At 40.7% G+C, this 18,715-nt stretch overlaps 1 protein-coding gene across 2 annotated transcripts in view; it reads left to right on the top strand.

The window, feature by feature from the left end:
• The window catches only part of Egfr (epidermal growth factor receptor), a 160,036-nt gene that overhangs the window by 99,688 nt on the left and 41,633 nt on the right, over nt 1-18,715 (top strand). For both annotated transcript variants that reach the window (XM_021175457.3, XM_029483270.2), the window contains exons 2-7: nt 7,378-7,529; nt 8,554-8,737; nt 10,682-10,816; nt 15,023-15,091; nt 15,900-16,018; nt 17,022-17,163. In XM_021175457.3, coding sequence (XP_021031116.1) covers nt 7,378-7,529; nt 8,554-8,737; nt 10,682-10,816; nt 15,023-15,091; nt 15,900-16,018; nt 17,022-17,163 — 801 coding nt within the window. The remainder of the gene's footprint in view (nt 1-7,377; nt 7,530-8,553; nt 8,738-10,681; nt 10,817-15,022; nt 15,092-15,899; nt 16,019-17,021; nt 17,164-18,715) is intronic.

The following is an 18,715-nucleotide window of genomic DNA, read 5'->3' as shown; positions in this document are numbered from 1 at the left end:
ACGAGCCTTTCATAATTCCAAAGTGCTTTCTGATGTCTAGTCCTCCACTACACAGACTGAAGAGAGGTCATAGATGGCTGGTAGTTGGCCTCAACGAAGAGCTTTCTAAGATTCAGTAAAAACCTGTTTCCCTTGAAGCCGAATTGGTCAGGTTTCAAAGCCAATTTTCATGCAATCATTTTTATCCCCAGCCTGTGGGGGATTCTGTATTTTCCACCTTTCTGCCACTGCTCCGGATTAGAGTTTATATGATAACCATTTATGTCCCTTAGTACTTACACATTCAAACTCTCCATTCCTTTCCCTTCATGTGTCCTAGCATCCCATGATAGCAGGAAGCAAATGTTAGGAGCTAACTTATACTCATTGTAGACTTTCTCTGAGGTCTTGTGTGCAAGGGCCCCCCAGCTTTCAGCCATAGGAGGGATGTAGCAGTGCTTGCTACTTCCTTGAAGTCTTGACTGAACTCAGACATTGAAACTGTGAGATTCGGTGGCAGTGCTGATGGAGTGTTGTTTGTGACTCCATGCTGCCAGACATAGTGAGCTGAAATCCTCTGAGAATGGCAATCTCTGAATAAATAGGTCAGAGTCATCAAAATGCCACAGAGGCAAAGAGTGGAAGTAGAAGTTTGATTGGCAGGCTTCAGAAAAGGAAGTATTATTCACTGCAGAAGTGTGCTTCTGTATGAAGAAACAGCTATCCCCATAACTGTGTAAGCAGTAGTGAGGTTAGAGAACTAGAACTCGGCCCAGAGAGGAGTGCTCACTTGCTCAAGCTCCAAGAAGAAGCTGAGCACAGTAACACCACACCAGTTACTCTATATCTCCATGTAAACAGACATTCAACCAGGGCCACTTTCTCCATGGTGCCCTGCTCAGCAGAAGTACTCCAACCCTTTCAGTTCTAGTTTGCTGTGAATCTGCTTTTCTTACCTTATGAGTTCGTGTCAAGAGTATTTCCAACAGTTTAGATAATTGGGGAAATGTCTGCTAGGGTAATGTCAGGTACTCAGTGGTTCTTATTGAATTAATTAATAATTGTCTTACAAGACAAATTTGTTTCTGATTTACCATTCAACTTCTTGTGAAGAATAAGATAGATTGACCTGTGATTTAAGATTTTCAGTTAAAGAAACAGTAGTGGGAAGGAGGTTGCTAGTATCATTGAAGACATGTAAACAGAAATATCTAGAAATGTCACTGTTACCATAAAGCCTCAGTGAGGCACATAACTTGTATTAAGAGAAGAATAAAATTTGTAAGGCACATTTTTGTCCACAATCTTTCTTTTTTTATAATTTTTAAAATTAAAATATGCATATATGTGTGTCTCTTTGGAGGCCTGGATACACAGCTTCAGTACCCAAGAATGTAGGAAAATGGTGCTAGGTTTGCAAGAACTGACACAGCAAGCAGTTGTGAGCATGCCCATGCTAGTGCTGGAAACCAAAGTGGAGTCCTCTAAAAGAGTAACAAATATCTTACCCACAAAACTATCTCTCTAGCCCCCTGTTCACATTCTTATTACACTCACAATTACCCTATTAGAGAGGTACAACTGGTCTCCTTTGACCTGGTGAGCACATTGAGAGGAGTTAACTTGATGGAGATGGCAGTCTTGCTAACAGAATGGTATTTGATGATGTCATTGAAAACATAATCTTCCATCCCTCATAAAACTGCCCTTCCTGTAGAAATTTCATCTACCTCCCAAGGAAGTAGGACAAAATGTACAAAGGGATTCTAACACTAATTGGTGTGCACGTTCTTAGATGTTCAAAATTTGTTTTGGAATTATTTATAGGTTACAGAGGAGAATCGTGGGGGTAGAAGTCAACTCATTTTGATGTTTGCTTTCCCAGCTCAAAATGCAAGAAATGTTATTTTAATGTGCTTTGCTTGTTAATGTAATTGGGTTGTTTTAGTTTTCAAGAGCGTAATCATGCTACAACTTGACATGGTTAGCGCCACACATTTATTAAAACATAAAAAGCAAATTAAGAAAAACATAAGAGAGCTCTTCTCTTTGAGTATTACATCTGTCTGTATTTCTAAGCTGCAATATGGACATGGCTTGACACATATGTGACTGTGTCTGCAAACTGAAAACCATTTCCTAGTTGTAACAGAAAATAAAACAGCTAAGAGAAGCTCTGAAGAAGATCACTTTGTAAAGTGTTGGGGTAGCCCAGTCAACAAGAGCCAGGTGGGTCTGAGAGAAGTTAAAGGCATGTGCATGGGTCAAAAATCCAGTAGAAAAGTAACTAACAGGGGCCACAGCTATACAGTTTGTGGACCCAGACAGAAGCTCCTGTTTATGCAAATGACACCAGGAAATGCTCTGACAGCTCAGACCCAGTTCTTGTGCGATGTGGTCTCTGCTTGAAAATGGAATGCTTTGTAGAAAACAGCACAAGAACAAAAGAGACAACTAGAGAGGTGACAGGGAGACATTTCCAAGAAACCAGTAATGTTGGCAGCCAATAATATACAGCTGAGAACAAAAATATGTTAAAACAATTATGAATTTATTTCGGTACTTCTAAACTATGAGAGGGAATTTGGAGGCCTCTGGATAAGCATATCTTATGCTGTGTGTTAATTAGTCCAAGAGCTGTATATGCAGTATTTGCACAGAGGAGCAAGAGCCTACCATATAAGCCCAGGAATCCTGCACAAAGAAGGCAGGTTTTTCTTAGTTCCAGTTAAGTGGAAGTTTCCTTAAGAGAAAAAAATAACCAAACTTTGAATCAACCCCTGGAATCTTAAGAAACCGCACAGATAACTTCTCCTACTGCATGCCTGGAATCTGTCACAAAAGCAAAGATTAATCCCCAAAATGCTGGGATGTGCAATGCATCCAACTTAATGGGTTGTATTTCATAAATCCATTTCTGTGATGCTCCATTGTGGACACAACCACACTGCAGTGAAAATATGTAGAAATAAATTGTGTCTGGTATGGACCAAGCTTACCTGAGAAGGAAGACTCAGGAAGACTGACAGTTTCTATCATGATAGGATTTTAGATTGTTTTTGGATATATACTTGTTTGAATCATGCACAATTCCTCAAATACAGCTGTAAACACACTGAACTGTGCCATGAGTCAAAGTGAAGCTCAATTGTGTTTCCCCTTATTTTAAAATACAGTTCAAGGAACCAGATGGATCTGGGGATCAGTGTAGTACAGTGTGGTGAAGTGTTCACATGGGGATGTTCATATTGTAACTCCTTCAGTTTTTATATATATTTATAAATGTTTGTGCTACAGCTTGAGGCCCAGAAGCTAAGTGCTTTGAAGACCCGAGTCACCCAACCTTTGTTCTTTGTTGCTTGCCCCGGATTTGCAAGATGGAAGTCAAATTCCTACATCCTTTATGGAACTTGAAGCCCTTTGGAATGTCTAGTTTTCTCATGGATAGTCCTAACATAATATGAAAATTCACTTCTAATAAATAGCTTCAATATTCAACACCAAACTGGGTGTTTGTGAGATTCTTAAAATATGAGAATATTTTTGCCTTCCTTTTGATACTCTGTGATCTGATAAATATTCTACAAAATAGCTGTTTACTGATAGTTACAGCTCAGCAGTGACTGTGCATATGTGCAGCCCCAGTGTGCAGTGCCTGTGGTCCTAACATCAGCCTGTATGCATTTCAAAAGAAATCATTAACAATTCCATTCACTCAGAGGCCTTCTCTCTTGTTTATGTCATATTGTGCTAACATTCTCAGTAGTGACAGGAATGGAATTCTTTCAATAAAGCAAAATTGAAGATTCTTGATTATTTCTCCATCTTCAAACAATTCTGGGAGGACAATATTATTGTTATCACTGTGTCATCTCTGAGGCTTACGGGTTCAAGGAATCAATTCAAGGACATACAGTGGGGAAGAGGTCTCCATCAACTTTATTCTGGTTTAATAAAACAAGCACAAAAATCCTTCTTTCTAGAGGTAGGAGAGTCTCAGTGGTAGAGTGTGTGAAGTACTAGGGACCAGTCTTCAAACTCCAATTTCAGTGAAACTGTAGTTATTATTTTCAATAATTTTACTTATGTTATTGACACTCCATTTGCTTTTTATTATAGATTTAGAATTTAAGATGCACTCTTCAGGTAGAGGCAGATAAATTCCTTTGATTTTGAGGTCAGCCTGGTCTATCATTGTTTCAAGTTAACCAGTGCTATGGTGATAAGACAATTGCAAAAAGAAAAAAAAATATTTTAAGGTTAACTATTTGGTCAAAAGACAGAAAGACAGAGCCAAATGATGTTTTCTTTCAATTAGGCAATTTAGATCAAATACTTCCATTGTTGTGTTTCCACCCCTACTACTGCCCCGCACGGCTCTGTGTGTGTCTGTGTGTGTGTGTGTGTGTGTGTGTGCCCGTTGGCATGTCTGTGTGCCTGTGTGTCCTTCTACTGAGATATACTTCCTCCTCCTTTATGAACTTATTCTCATCTTCAGCCTAGACCTCATTTGCATGTTGTCATCTCTTAGGAACATAAGAGAGACAGCCTCAGAATGGACAAAATTGATTATGATTTCTTTTGAAACAAGAACTTAACCCATACAGATGTCAATGTAGACTTGACTTTATTAAATCATATAAAATATCAATCTCTTCCTTATTCTCAAACACAGACCTATTGGGTGGGACTGTGGGCATTTAGGTTTCTTTTAAATGTTATGCACCATATTAAAAAAGTAATAAACGTTGCACATAACACATTTTTAAAATTTTAGTCTTTTTTTTTTTCAGAATAAGTTTCCCAACATGGAATCATGGTTTAGAATTTAACATACTTGTTTTAAAAAGTTTCTCAGTTGTTTCCCAAAGTGTTTTCTGAATTAATATCTACACCAATAATGAGTAATGTTGCTATTACTCCCAAACATAAAATCTTTCTTTTTCTGAGTATGAGAGTAACCTATCCTAACTACAGATACTAAAGGTCTGAACAAGTAAGTATGCACGAATAAGTGCTTCAAATGCTCGTTTAGCATTTTGAATAGATGAATGAAATACAATTACTTTTCTTATAATGCACTAATCTCAGATGGCGTGTTTTGACTTCTGTTTGAAGAAAGTTACCAATTAGCGGAGTAATAAAGAAAAACCTTAGTGCAAACCAAAAGAAAGTAGCAAGGTAAAGTAGTTGGTGATTTTAAATAAAATTAAATATATTTCTGTGTGCTGAGAAATGCCCTCTAAACTGGTCCCAGCTCCAGCAGGTTCTGCATACTGCACTGATGTGGAGAACAAGACTACCAGACGTGGTGACCAGGGCCACAGTTGATCAGTAGGAACTAAAAGCAAAGGCTCCCTGTGAATTAGAAAGATGGCTGCTAATCAATGAGGTGATGATAGAAAGGTAGCATATGATTGTCTAACCACTACACCTACATTTACAGTGACATCTTAAGGACCAAGAATTGGTATATAAACTTGCACTCTCTGTATGCAAAGAAGCAGTTGTTTCAAGTAGAGGCAAACATCAGAGCAGTGTAGACTCTTAGTAAAAGCAGACCAGACATACTGGGTCAAGTCCAAGTCATATTTGCAAAAATTATGGACTTACCCCGCCATTACAGGTAGGAGATTGGGACCCAATCCTGTCAATTTTCACAGTTCCCTGACTTCTGCTGAATTAGTAGAAGAAAATGGAAGGGAAGTAGAGAGATTCCCATGGAGCTAAAGAAGATGAGAAGTTTGCTTAGTAGTGTCTGTAAATGCCTTGGGTTGATTATGTGGTGTCTGAACATGTGCTGGTTGCTTACTGTGGCTCCATCATACAAGGCCAGACAGATGATGCTCATAGAATAACCCAAGGGGAGGGAACAAAGGAGCCTATAAAACAGAGATGTGCATTGTAAAAGTACCTGAAGAAAGTACCACTGTGTTGACATTGGCCTTATTTTCTGCTCTGTACCCTGGTTACTGTGACTATCAAGGGAGCAACTCTGACAACACAGAAGGATCTGGCCAGTTTTAAATGTAATGTCTAAACCTAGAGGCCATATTTCTTCACTCTTGGGATAATTTTGGTTCAAAGTATATCCCTTAACAAGCTCCCTGCTTCAAAAGCTCCAAGCCTCTTTGTTTTGTTATACTTGCCTAAACATGTCTCCCCCAAAGCAAGGTTGTAAATACCATTTTATTACGGTCTTCTCCTTTGCTTTTAAATGTAGACTACTGAGTACATTAATGTGGTCTAACTCTGGCCACTAATTTCTTGTGTTTTCTTGAATTAATTTGTGTCTTGACAAGCTTTATATTGGCAGAGCATATAAGGCAAACATGGATAATTGTGTTGGGTGGATTAACACAATGTGAAAAAAGGACAGAAAGACATGGTGGTTTCCTACTAGCCTACTGCTTTAAAGTATTGTCTTTTCATTTTTTAAAAAAATGTTCTGGGTATTTTATAATCAGAACTTTAATTTGACCTTTGACAATTCAGAGGAATGTTTTTAATTTCTAGGTAGGTGACTTTTAAAATCCCATTGTTGTCATTGTTTTAGGGTATACAGAATTGTGATTAGAAAACATTGCCTATTGAGTGTTATGTTCTTGGAGATTCATGTATACATTATAATGTAAAACTTATTTTCTAGGAAGTAAAATGTCCATTGCATTGTTATTAACTTACCTTGAAACTGTAACATTCACATAGGTTTGATGGGTATCTTTCTCTATAGGCACTCTTAAGTCTATCCTGTATTAAAGACTACTATGGTTAATCTTGATTGTCAACTTGACAAGATTTAGAATCACCACAGAAACAAACATCTGGGCATAATGGTGAACAATCTTCTAGATTAGGTTGATGTACAAAGGTGGATGACATCATTCCATGACTGAGGTCCTGAAACTAAATAAAAAGGAAAAGGGGAACTGAGTGATCCCCATCTCTCTTGATTCCTGACTCTGGATGCAACTGCTTCAACCTTCAATTGCCCTGCCTTTCCCACCATAGCCAAATGTCTTCCCTAAAACTAGAAGCCTGCACAAACTCTTCCCTCCTTACGCAGTTTTTGTCATGGGTTTTGTCACAGAAACAAGATAAGTAATGAACACAAAATTTCTATAGACTCTCCATCCTCTACCCCCTTGAACTTTTAATGTTTTGTTTTCTCTGTATCTTTAATATCACATGATTGCATGCATCACAGGGATGAGGTCTGCCTTACTATGGATTACAGCTGTGTAAACTTAAACATCTCTTACCACATCAGCGTTGTGGTGGCTTTGATCAAAGTTGATTGTAAGCCAGTGTGGCTCCCAAAGCTGATGACTATTGTTTGGTTGTGGTTTACTGCCATACTCAGAATCTTCTGAAAGGCCTCTTTCCTTTTTATTCTAGTCTGCCAAGGCACAAGTAACAGGCTCACCCAACTGGGCACTTTTGAAGACCACTTTCTGAGCCTGCAGAGGATGTACAACAACTGTGAAGTGGTCCTTGGGAACTTGGAAATTACCTATGTGCAAAAGAATTACGACCTTTCCTTCTTAAAGGTTAGTTCATTGAATTTAGCCTCCCTAGGCAGTCATGATCGGACTGAGGCTGTAGGCAAATTTGACTTAAGATATGCAACTTCATGCTGGGCATGGTGGCGCATGCCTTTAATCCCAGCACTCGGGAGGCAGAGGCAGGAGGATCTCTGAGTTCGAGGCCAGCCTGGTCTACAAAGTGAGTTCCAGGACAGCTAGGGCTATACAGAGAAACCCTGTCTTGAAAAACCAAAAAATAAAATAAAATAAAATAAAATAAAATAAAATAAAATAAAATAAAAAAGATATGCAACTTCATCTGAGGGAAGCCACCACTCCCAGGGACTACAAGTGGGTTTTATGAGAAGTCCACTCTGTCAGCTAGGACCACTGTTTGTGGAAGGTGAAGTTATTTGTGAAAAAGAAAATAGAACAGAAACTCACCTGATGTCCCACAGTCCTCATAGACACTAGCATTGACTGCTGGCCATCATCTCAGCCAGATGATGTTGAGCTACTAGCTTTTCAATTAAATTATTAAATGGTAAATTTTACTTAGTTTTGAGGTATGCACCTATGTATGTGGTATAAACACTTACACCATAGCTGTCAGTAATTTATAAGGACTTTACAAAACTCCTGAACATTCCTACCAAGCCATTAGGAGCCACCTCAGAAGAATTTAAATTTGATTTGCAAATGCTTTGGGTTTATTTCGCCTTTATTTCTTTTATTCCCTCCCCACTCCCCATTTTTCCTTCCACAAGAAATCATGGTTGATTTGTTCAAGGTAATTCTTTTCATTTCCATTTTCATTTGGGTCAAAGTGGGAGTCACAGCATGTTAAATGACATACTGTGTCTTTATTTGGGCCTCTAATGCAAACACAAAGGAATCGCTGCAAGCCTGCCACACCCTCCACCCAAGTGCATTGTCTAAGTGTCTTACATTTTCTGCCACGTGAATGTTATATTGAAGTTAAATGGGCTCCTGGACCCACTTCTTGTTCACTTCAGAGCAAACTGATAAGCTTTTTTTCCTCTATTAGACCATCCAGGAGGTGGCCGGCTATGTCCTCATTGCCCTCAACACCGTGGAGAGAATCCCTTTGGAGAACCTGCAGATCATCAGGGGAAATGCTCTTTATGAAAACACCTATGCCTTAGCCATCCTGTCCAACTATGGGACAAACAGAACTGGGCTTAGGGAACTGCCCATGCGGAACTTACAGGGTAAGAGGCAAAGAAGCATCAAGGCAGAGGTGGATTCTGATGGCCATTGGTAACAGTAATAATGAGTTGAAAAGAGATTTCAGCCAGGTAAAAACTAGTTCTTCCACAGATGAGGAATAATATCCATGTTTTCAGAAATCCAGTCAGCCTTGGTAAGTGAGAGTTTATAGGAAGGAAACTTGAGTCAGTACCAGAGAGGGCATTCGGTCAACCCCTCATATTCCAAGACAGTTCAGATGTCTGAAACATCAGTTATTGCAAGCCACATATATGCCATGTCTTTTTCTGTATCAGTATGACTCCTGTCACTCAATTCATTGATTAGGCACAGAAAGATATTAACAACAATAATGAAAACTAACAGAAGAGTTCGAGTGCTGCAACCAATGCTTGTGAATTTGGTCATTGGATGTCTTTATCAAAGTAGACTAAAAGCAGTGGAACACAGAGACATATGGGAGAGGGCTCTAATGTACTTCAAAAATTTCCATGATAGAGAAGCAGGCCTCAGGGTTAATATTGTTACATAAAAACTCAGGTGTGAGTTAGGGAAAGAAGGGAAGGTTTTGAAGTTGGAAAGGAAACTGGAGAAGATGATTGAAATGAGGAGAAACAGCAAGTCCAAACCCCGACCCCCACCCCCACTTCATAAAATGTCTCTCAAGTCAGTAACTCACTTAATGCTAAGGTCTTCTTTCACAGCATGTATTGTACACTAACATTTTACAGAGAAAGGCATGGAAATAAGAGAGCTCTCTCAAAGCCCTGTGCCCAGGCCTGCTTCTGTCATCTCTGTGTGCCCTGCCTTTCTGATGGGATAGCAATGTGGACTGGGAAGGGAATGGGGTGCAAAAGATAGAATGTAGAGTGGGAGCCTAGCAGTATGCCGACCTAGGATGTAGCCATGCCACTGAAGTGAGGAACGCAGCCAGCCAGACACTTCCTTCCCCAGCTCCCTGCTTTCTCATCGCCCTATAAACGGCTTTCAGAATTCCCACCCACCACTCTAACTCCTCTGAGCACCCACGCACGGTTCTGTATTTGTGCTTGCATTCATCTCTCCCATACACACATTGCATGAAACGGCCTGTTTGGCACTTTGGCATGCCTTGTTCTGCCTGCCTTGCCGCATACGTGTGTCTCCTGGAGCCAGGCTGTCTGTGCTCCACCACGCAGCACCCAAACAACCTGGATGTGCTCCTCTATGTTGCTACGTTTGACCTCTTACCTCGGGCTCCTCGTGTTTCTTTCTATCATACCACTGTCACCTCTACTTTCCAGGCTGAGCTCCACATCAGCCCTTTCTGGCTTGCCTGCCTTCCTTCTAAATTTCTTCCATCCCCTGTCATCTCTAAAGAGAACTGTTACCAGTCCCAGATCTGCTGTTCTGCTTTGAATCTCTGTCTCCTGGAAGCTGTCTGCACTTCCAATTTTCCTGTCCTCTCTATTACACTTTTGAACGTGTGCAATCTCCTCTCCTTGTCACCCTAGCAGTCTCCACAAGCTTCCCCAGAGAATCACCCCTCTTCTGTGCCAGCATTCTTAAAAGTCCAAATGTTTTTACCTTCTACCTTGTCCTTCTGCCCTGACTTCCCCTCCACATCACCCACCCATTCCACTCCAACTGAGATGACCCCAGAACTACAAGTCATCATATGTCTGTCCTTCCTGCCATGCACATTGAATAGGCCTTTTCCCCCCTATTGCATTTGTAAATTTCACAACACAGTCATCAAAGAATCCTAAGTCTTTCAGGTCTGTATCATGAAGAAATTCTTCACATATCTCTAGCAGGTCTTCTACAGGGTCTTGGGGGGGGGGGCATCTATACGTGCACTCTGGAAACATTAAACAGAACATCAGAAATGTAAAGACATGAGCATGTGTACCGTGTGAATTAATAGGAGGCAAAGGGTCCTGATCACTGTGGTTCCGTTCATGCAGAAATCCTGATTGGTGCTGTGCGATTCAGCAACAACCCCATCCTCTGCAATATGGACTCTATCCAGTGGAGGGACATCGTCCAAAACGTCTTTCTGAGCAACATGTCAATGGACTTACAGAGCCATCCGAGCAGTTGTAAGTGTGCCTTTAACCTTTTATTACCTTCAGATCCTCTGGTGGGCTGAAATGGACAGTGTTGGGGTAGGAGAGAGCATATTAACTTTAGACCACATTCATTAACATACAAGAAAAGTAAGTAGTAAACAAATGCTCTTTGCATTAGAGGAGATTTTACGCAAGACAGTAATAGAAATATTTTTCCATTGTTCAATACAACATCCATCATGGTAGAACCTTCATAAGACTATTTAGCAGAGAGAAGGTTCTCTATGGTGCAAGTTGCAGTGATGGTCTGGTGGTACAGGGAATCTCCCCTTCTACCTCTTACGGTGGCACTGAGGTCATCCTGATAAGGTAGGCTCTGCCCATCAGCTTATCAGTGTAAACATTCTAACACAGAACCAGAGAGGAGGGCTCGCCATATTTTCCTAAATGTTCCCATCCATGCCCCAATCCTCAGGCAACCCCCTGCAACTGAGGGCCATGCATAGGGCCAACTAAGCTTAGGGATGCAACCTGTGCCCTTTGCTAACACTATCTCTGGAATGACTTGTTTTCACTTAACAAAACTCCACCAAACCTGTTCTCCCTAATAATAGTACTGACCTTTCAATACTTAAATATAAAGCATGGCCTCATTTTCTACTGTCCTGTTCCTGTAATTGTGGGCTGCATACAGGGTGAGTTTGGACCTCTAGTGGAGGGGACATGAATCACAAAAATATCAACTAAAACTTTCTAACTCAATAGCTGTATTTTTATTAATGCATTGAAAAATGTAGAAAAATTTGACACATTAGTCTTTTTATGTGACAGTCTAGGAGCATTGTGTGTCCACACTGTTTTGCAGCTATAACCACCAACCATCTTCAAATTTTACAAATCTGAAACTCTGAGCTCATTAAACAGTAATGACCTATTTTCTTTTCCTCCCAGGCCCTAGCCACGGCAACCCAATCCTCCTTTATGTACCTATGAATTTGACTACTGTAGGTACCTCATGAGAGTGGAATTGTATGCTTTTTTGTGGTCTAGTGTCTGTTTTACTTCATTTGATTAAATGACCCCAAAATTTATTCATATTGTAGTTTATGCTAGGAATTTTTTTTCTTTTCAAGGCTTAAAATATTTTGTTATTGGCTGTACTACCATTTGTTTATCTCTTTATAGGCACTTGGGTTGACTCTCTGAATAATATTACTGTGAGTGTGGGTATTAAATCTTTTGCTTTGTAAATATATATCCTACCAGCTACACACTGTGACATTGAGAGTGTAAGAAACTGAACAGTATTTTACAATGGATTTTTGTTATTACCTATGAAATCAAGGTTAGCAGTTCTTAAGATTTTTGATGTTCAATAGGTGAACTAATTCATACATATTTAAAATATTACATGTAGAGTTATGGAGCTGAATTTGCCACAGATAAAATCAAGTACCTTACAATGGCAAATTTATACTCACTGGTATATGAAAACCCCACAAAGGAATGTTGAAAAACAGTATACAAGATTCAAATGTTTTAACATTTTATCTCTGACCTGAAAAGGTATTAATTTAATAACAAATTTAGCTCTCTGTTACTAGAATAAAAATGCCTTAGTTTACAGGCAAGGTTTACTTGGGCTTGCTGCTTTGCAGCTTTCTTCCACAGTCAGTTAGCCATACCGTTCCGGAGCCTATGGTGAGCCCATGTGTCATGATGACAATAAGAGGTAGAAGTATACTCACCTTATGGTGCCATAATCACAAGAGAAAGGAAGAGAGATCAGGATTGGCTTGCTCCTTCAAAGACCCTGCCTTCAGTGGCTGAGATTCCAGTACTGCCACCCTTTTTTCCCCTAATATATCATGTTATTTATTATTTGAGAATTGCACACATGTATATAAGTAATTGTGACCATATTCAATCCCCTTACCATTTTTCCAATTCCTCTGTTCCTCATGCCCTCATCCCAATTTTATATCTTGCTAAAATAATCCACTGAATACAAACAGTGCTGCACATATGTACATGAATGTAGGACATCCACTGGAGCATCCTTAACCAACCAGAGGCCACACCCTCTACCAGCAGTCAGGGGTGAGTTCTCATGATCCCTTCCCCCACCTATGCTGGAATGTTGACAGGCTTGGTCATATGCAGGTCTTGGGCAGGCAGCCACAGCTGCTGAGATTTCCTGAGAAGAACAGATGTGCTGTGTCCAGATGTTGTCTCACAGCAGTCTTCACTGAACTCTGGTTCTTATCATCTTCCCACCCTCTTTTCTGTGATGTTCTTAGAGCCTTAGGAGTGTGGGCTGTGTGGCAGATATTCTATTTATGGCTGACTATTCCATAGGCACTTATTCTCTGCACCTTGACACTTGGGAGTCTCTGTAGTAATCGTTACCTAACACATAAAGAAGCCTCTCTGATGAGGACTGAGCACTAATGACTGTAGAGATAAGTATTTTGAGGGCAGCTTGATGATGTGTCTGTGTAGCAAAATACGAGTAGTCAGTTCTTCCCGAGAGCTCAAGAGCTCTTGAGCCATGGGATCCTGGCCAAATTTGCAGTACCAGGCACAGTTTCCATCTGTGGAGTCTTAAGTCCAGCTAAAGAATGGTTAGTTTCTCCTCATAACATTCGCACACATCTTGCCAGGTAGTCATTAGTCCTGTCTCGTAAAGTCCCCATAACCTCTCTGTGACATAAAGCGTGAACCTCTAGGAATCGTTACATATTCAAACTGTAGCACTCATCATGAGAATAAGCCTAAGTGAATCAAAATTGCATAAATAAGTGACATTTCAAGTAAGAGTTGATTCAATAAATTGTTCTGTAATGCCAATGATTAAGGGACAAATAGCCCAAGTATTAGAGCTATAACAGATTTAAAAAACAACTAGGAAATGAGAGTTATATATATTAGAAGATAGGGAATCTCTATCCCCTGGATCTCTTACCTTCTACTCTCCTCATTGACAAGCTGCAGATGCACATTCCTTTTGAGAAGTTTGCATTTTATCTTTAACAGCAAAAACAGTGTTATGAGGTGGTTTTAAATGCTATATATGTGAGACATCTGAGATTCAGAAGAGCAGCCCACTGTGGCCAATATATTTTATCATTGATAAAGTTTACAAATTGAGGTTATAAGAGTGAATTTATGAGAAAGAAAAAAACATAAAATCATCAGCTACTCCATACATCAATATAAGTTCCAAATATGTATTAAGTATATGTAAGTATATATAAATAAATGTTATATTTATACAAAATATAGGTGTAGTTCTAGAAGGAAACATGAGGATAAATATTTATAGTATCAAGTATCAAGTTGAAAAGAGAGGTCTGACACCATCAAATAAGCTTCCATGTGAAATAAAATTGTTCTGTGAGATAAGATTGTCCGAAGAGGGCTACAGAAATAAGCAGAATGGTCTATAAAAGCCTAATGGAGGTGTTAAGAAAGCAGCACCACAAAAAAGCAAAGGCGAGAAAAATAAATGTGCTTCCCAGAAATTCTCAACATCTGTGCTGGCCAACGTGTTGATCGTCATATTTCTCAGGATGATTAATGGCTGAATAGAAACCCTTTGCAGCTGCAACTTGATATTGACCAACTATAAAAATACAAATATTTAGCAATTACAAAGATTTCCAGACAGTAGTATGTATGCCAGCTATTAACTAAGGTTTTAGGTGATTAGCCAAGTGACTCACGGAATTAGAATGTTCGCTTCCTGTGCCATGTTCTGCACCACTTCATGGCTTGGAGGAAAGGAGTGTTCATTTACCAGCCTCAACATAATAACATCCTAAATATCCAGTGATGATTGCCCCACACAGTCAGTCAAGACTGAATGCAGCAAGGTGCATAAGTGTACAGTGAGTGGATCTGGTTAGAGAGAAGCCTAATCAGGTGGCACCTCTAGAACCCTAAATTCATTAGCTTTGTCATTTGTGTGGCTGTGACAAGTCAGTAAGTACCCTCTGTCTCAGCTTCCACAGCTAAAGTACAAACAAAAGCAGCCCATGGCTCAACATGTTTTCTTTCTTGCAGGAGTCCTTTAATTTAGCCTACAAAGCATCCAAGTCAACTATGAATACAAAGTTTCCAAGCTGTTCCGCATTTCTAGGACATTCTTTAGGACCTTGAGAGAGGTGTGGTCAGTCGCGTGTTATTTGTTACTTTTATTGAAATACACATTTAACTACTTGATTTTTATTTCAGGCCCCAAATGTGATCCAAGCTGTCCCAATGGAAGCTGCTGGGGAGGAGGAGAGGAGAACTGCCAGAAATGTAAGTCAGTGCAGCATCAGGGCCTGAGAAACACTCCCTGGTGAGGGAGTCCACACAGTATGTGGTCCTCCACTCCTCCGCTTTGTGACTGAACAAGTACAGGAGCTTGGCAAAAGACTCAGAGTTAACCACTTCGTGAGCATCAGTCTTGAAAACCTCACAGTGCACAACTACCTAAGGCTCACTATTTGGGATAATTTAACCTGTCATTAAATGCATGAAAGCCAACCACCCAAGTGTCCATGGTGACACACAGGATGTCTTGTCCCCTGATCCAATCCTCCCCATTTTCCAGAGCCAACTAATATAGAAGTTTGATGGTGTTGCTCCACAGAGGACATGTGTGAATCCTACTAACTTAAAAAACAAAGTTTAATTTACTTCAGCATGGTTACTGCTTCACTCAAAGAACCTGGGCATGTGTCAGCTTCAAAATTGACTGTAGTTCATTGCCTTTGTGACCTAACTATCTCATTCCTTTAAACACTGCCTCCTGCCAGGAGCTCTTCTTGCTATGTGCCTTCTGTATTGCCAAAAATTCCCTAGATAATATCTACTTATTCAAAAGATCTGATCAGACTTCTTTCGATTATTTCTCCCAAGTGATTTGAGATAAATGATAAAAATATACCAAGGGGAAAGTTGTGATTATATTGTTTGGCTGACTGTGAAAGCCTAGAAGCTGCTCCCCGTCACAAAATCCATGGTTCCTCCTTTATTTCTTTCTACTGGGTGCAAGCATTCCTTGGTGTCTCTAGAAGATGAGCTGCCACTTAAACACAGCTCACTGGTAATCTTTCTTTTTCAGTGACCAAAATCATCTGTGCCCAGCAATGTTCCCATCGTTGTCGTGGCAGGTCCCCCAGTGACTGCTGCCACAACCAATGTGCCGCGGGGTGTACGGGTCCCCGAGAGAGTGACTGTCTGGTAAGACTATGGCTCCTGGGGAGTTGTGCTGCAGAGCTGTGCATGTGCTCGACATCTGACTGTGACAGCAGCCTTCATGTGGTGCACATTTTAATTAAGTGTTGTCATGGACAACAGTAGCAACATTATGAGAAATGAAGGGAGCTCTTCTTCTGTAAGACCCCCTGAGAACCATCCCAGTTACCCAGACCTTTGTGCAGTATGGCATGTGCACACTATATTTTCATGCCTCTTGGGCTGATCTCCTCCTACCCTACCCCATCCCACAGTGTCTCCCCTCAGACCCTCTACCTCTGGTGAAAGCTCTAGTGTTAACTTTACAGCTGTCGGGGGTTAGTGAATGTGATTCCTGGGGTCCATGCCAACCCAAGCAAAGCTCCACTAGGCTCCAGAAAAGGAAGTCCACCTAAAGATAGAGTCTAGAGTATTCTATCGTTCTGGAACAGAAGGTTCTTAAATTCTATAAACTAAACCTAGCTCTGGGCATTTTTTTCACCTGGGTAGTCTGGGCTGCTTCAAATGGGCAGCCCGGGGATAAGACTACAAACGAAGTTCTTAGAAAGATCCAACAGCTTTCTACATGGAATCTTCTTGCTAAGATTTCGGCAGTTTGTCCATAAATTATAAAATATATTCTTATAGTGTTCTTTATGAAAGAAACCCAGTAAAAACTGAGTTTAAAAATAGTTGCACCATACTTTCCAATATCATGTGTAGATTTCATTATTACCTATAATCAATAGAGATTTTTTTTTTAACCACAAACCCTAGGCTGTATCAATTGGGACAGTCAGTATACTTAAAAATGTATACGTAGTACTCGTAAGAGGAAGGTGTTTCTCACTATATCCTGGAAAGGCTTACTAGACATTTTTCCTCTCTAATTGAGCATGTAAACACCGAAAACTGTCACTGTCCCACTGACCTGCAGGCTGCCTGGCACTGGGTTCCTTTCATTTGGATGCCACATCCTTGACCAGACATGTTGTCCCTCCTATGACAGGTCTGCCAAAAGTTCCAAGATGAGGCCACATGCAAAGACACCTGCCCACCACTCATGCTGTACAACCCCACCACCTATCAGATGGATGTCAACCCTGAAGGGAAGTACAGCTTTGGTGCCACGTGTGTGAAGAAGTGCCCCCGTGAGTTCGCCCTTTCACCCAACAGTCTTCATTTCCTCTTCTGTCTTATGCTGGAGTCCTGGGTAGTTTGGAGGCAGCCACTGTGCTTGCCTTGTTGTCCAGTCGGCTAGTGTCTGCCTGGATAGGTGCAAGGATGAAAACCCCACTCAGTGCTGAGCAATGGAGGCAGAGGCAGCCTACAGCAGCCAGGATGCCTTCCTTTAAAGGGTGGCTTGACCTGCACTGATCCCAGTGTTGCTGGCAGCCAGACTGCATAGTACAAACCACCTATCGCTTCACCCCAAGTCAGAGAGGAAGCTTTAGTACCCTGGAGTGTCTTGGAGCTGAATAACACAAGGCCATGACCCTCTGGGACAACCTTTGTTCGACTCTGCATTTAACAGACCTAAATTAGAAAAGGCAGCAGACCCACCCTCTTGAGGGGAAGAATTTAGGGTTAGGGCTGGGCTCTTGGAGTATTTTTGTTTTGGTTTTGCTTTGATTTACTCATTTGGGTTCAAGTTTTATTCATGTATGATGGTACTCTATGATACCTATAGGAAAATGGCAACATAGATCGGTCCCAAACAGAGAAAGTGAAACAACTCATAAAGAGCCTTAAAACCAATCTTGACTTCTAGAAAGTAAATTAAGACAAAAACATGCAAAGGGGAAACTATAAGGGTGAGATTTTGCCTACCTAGATTTAGGTGATTCAAGTCCCATTAGAAAACACACACAGAGAGGGGAGGAGAGGGAGGGGGAGAGAGAGGAGGAGTGGGGGGAGAGCGAGAGTGAGAGAATAAGGTAAATGGAAAACTAAGATGAAAAAAAAACTCACGACAGTCATGCCATAGATAGAATCTTTGTGTGAAGGCTTAGTAACAGATCTTTAAAATCTGCAGGAAACAAAACCTATGATGACAAGAGCATATAACTCACAGATATAGTACCAATGCCCATATTTTGAGCATGTATTTCAGAAACTCAAAATAGGAGCATAGAGTTTCTAGTAATACTGTAATCATAAATATTAATTAGGTTAGACTACATAAAGGTGAAGGGAGTGGAGAGAAAGATTGGGGCACCTGTCTAGGAAGCAGAACAAACTGGTCCTCTCGTTGTCCTACCAAAGACTGCATGGCGGGTGGGGAAGGGCAAAGCTGGTGTCAAACAGAACAAACTGTAGTTACCTCAATGGGACATGGTTTGTCTGATAAGCATTAATGTGTGTGTACTACATATCCTAGGTTTCCTTGTATATTCTAAGCATAGACCTGTCAGAGGAAACTCATATTCAGCGAGGGGCTTTCAGCCAGTGAACACACATGGTGGTGTTTCCTCTCACAGCTGTTTTGCACCTGAGATCAAGTATCTGTGTTTTTCCACATTACTGTCAGAAAAGCCATTAGACTAGGGCTTGGTTCCTCTTCTACTTGAAATCTGTCAGTCTTTCTCCTCAAAGAGAAGCCAACCAAGCTGAGAGGGACCTTTTTTAGCAGCTCATACACAGCAGGACATGAGGATGTTTGTGGAAGGTTAGGAGCACCTGCTGTAGCCTTCAACACCATCT

The sequence above is a fragment of the Mus caroli genome, unplaced genomic scaffold (assembly GCF_978045245.1).
Source record: "Mus caroli unplaced genomic scaffold, Mus_caroli_1 scaffold_13, whole genome shotgun sequence".
In the NCBI taxonomy this organism is placed as follows: Eukaryota; Metazoa; Chordata; class Mammalia; order Rodentia; family Muridae; genus Mus; species Mus caroli.
Note: the sequence above shows the minus strand (reverse complement) of the source record. Positions and strands in the feature narration are given on the sequence as shown.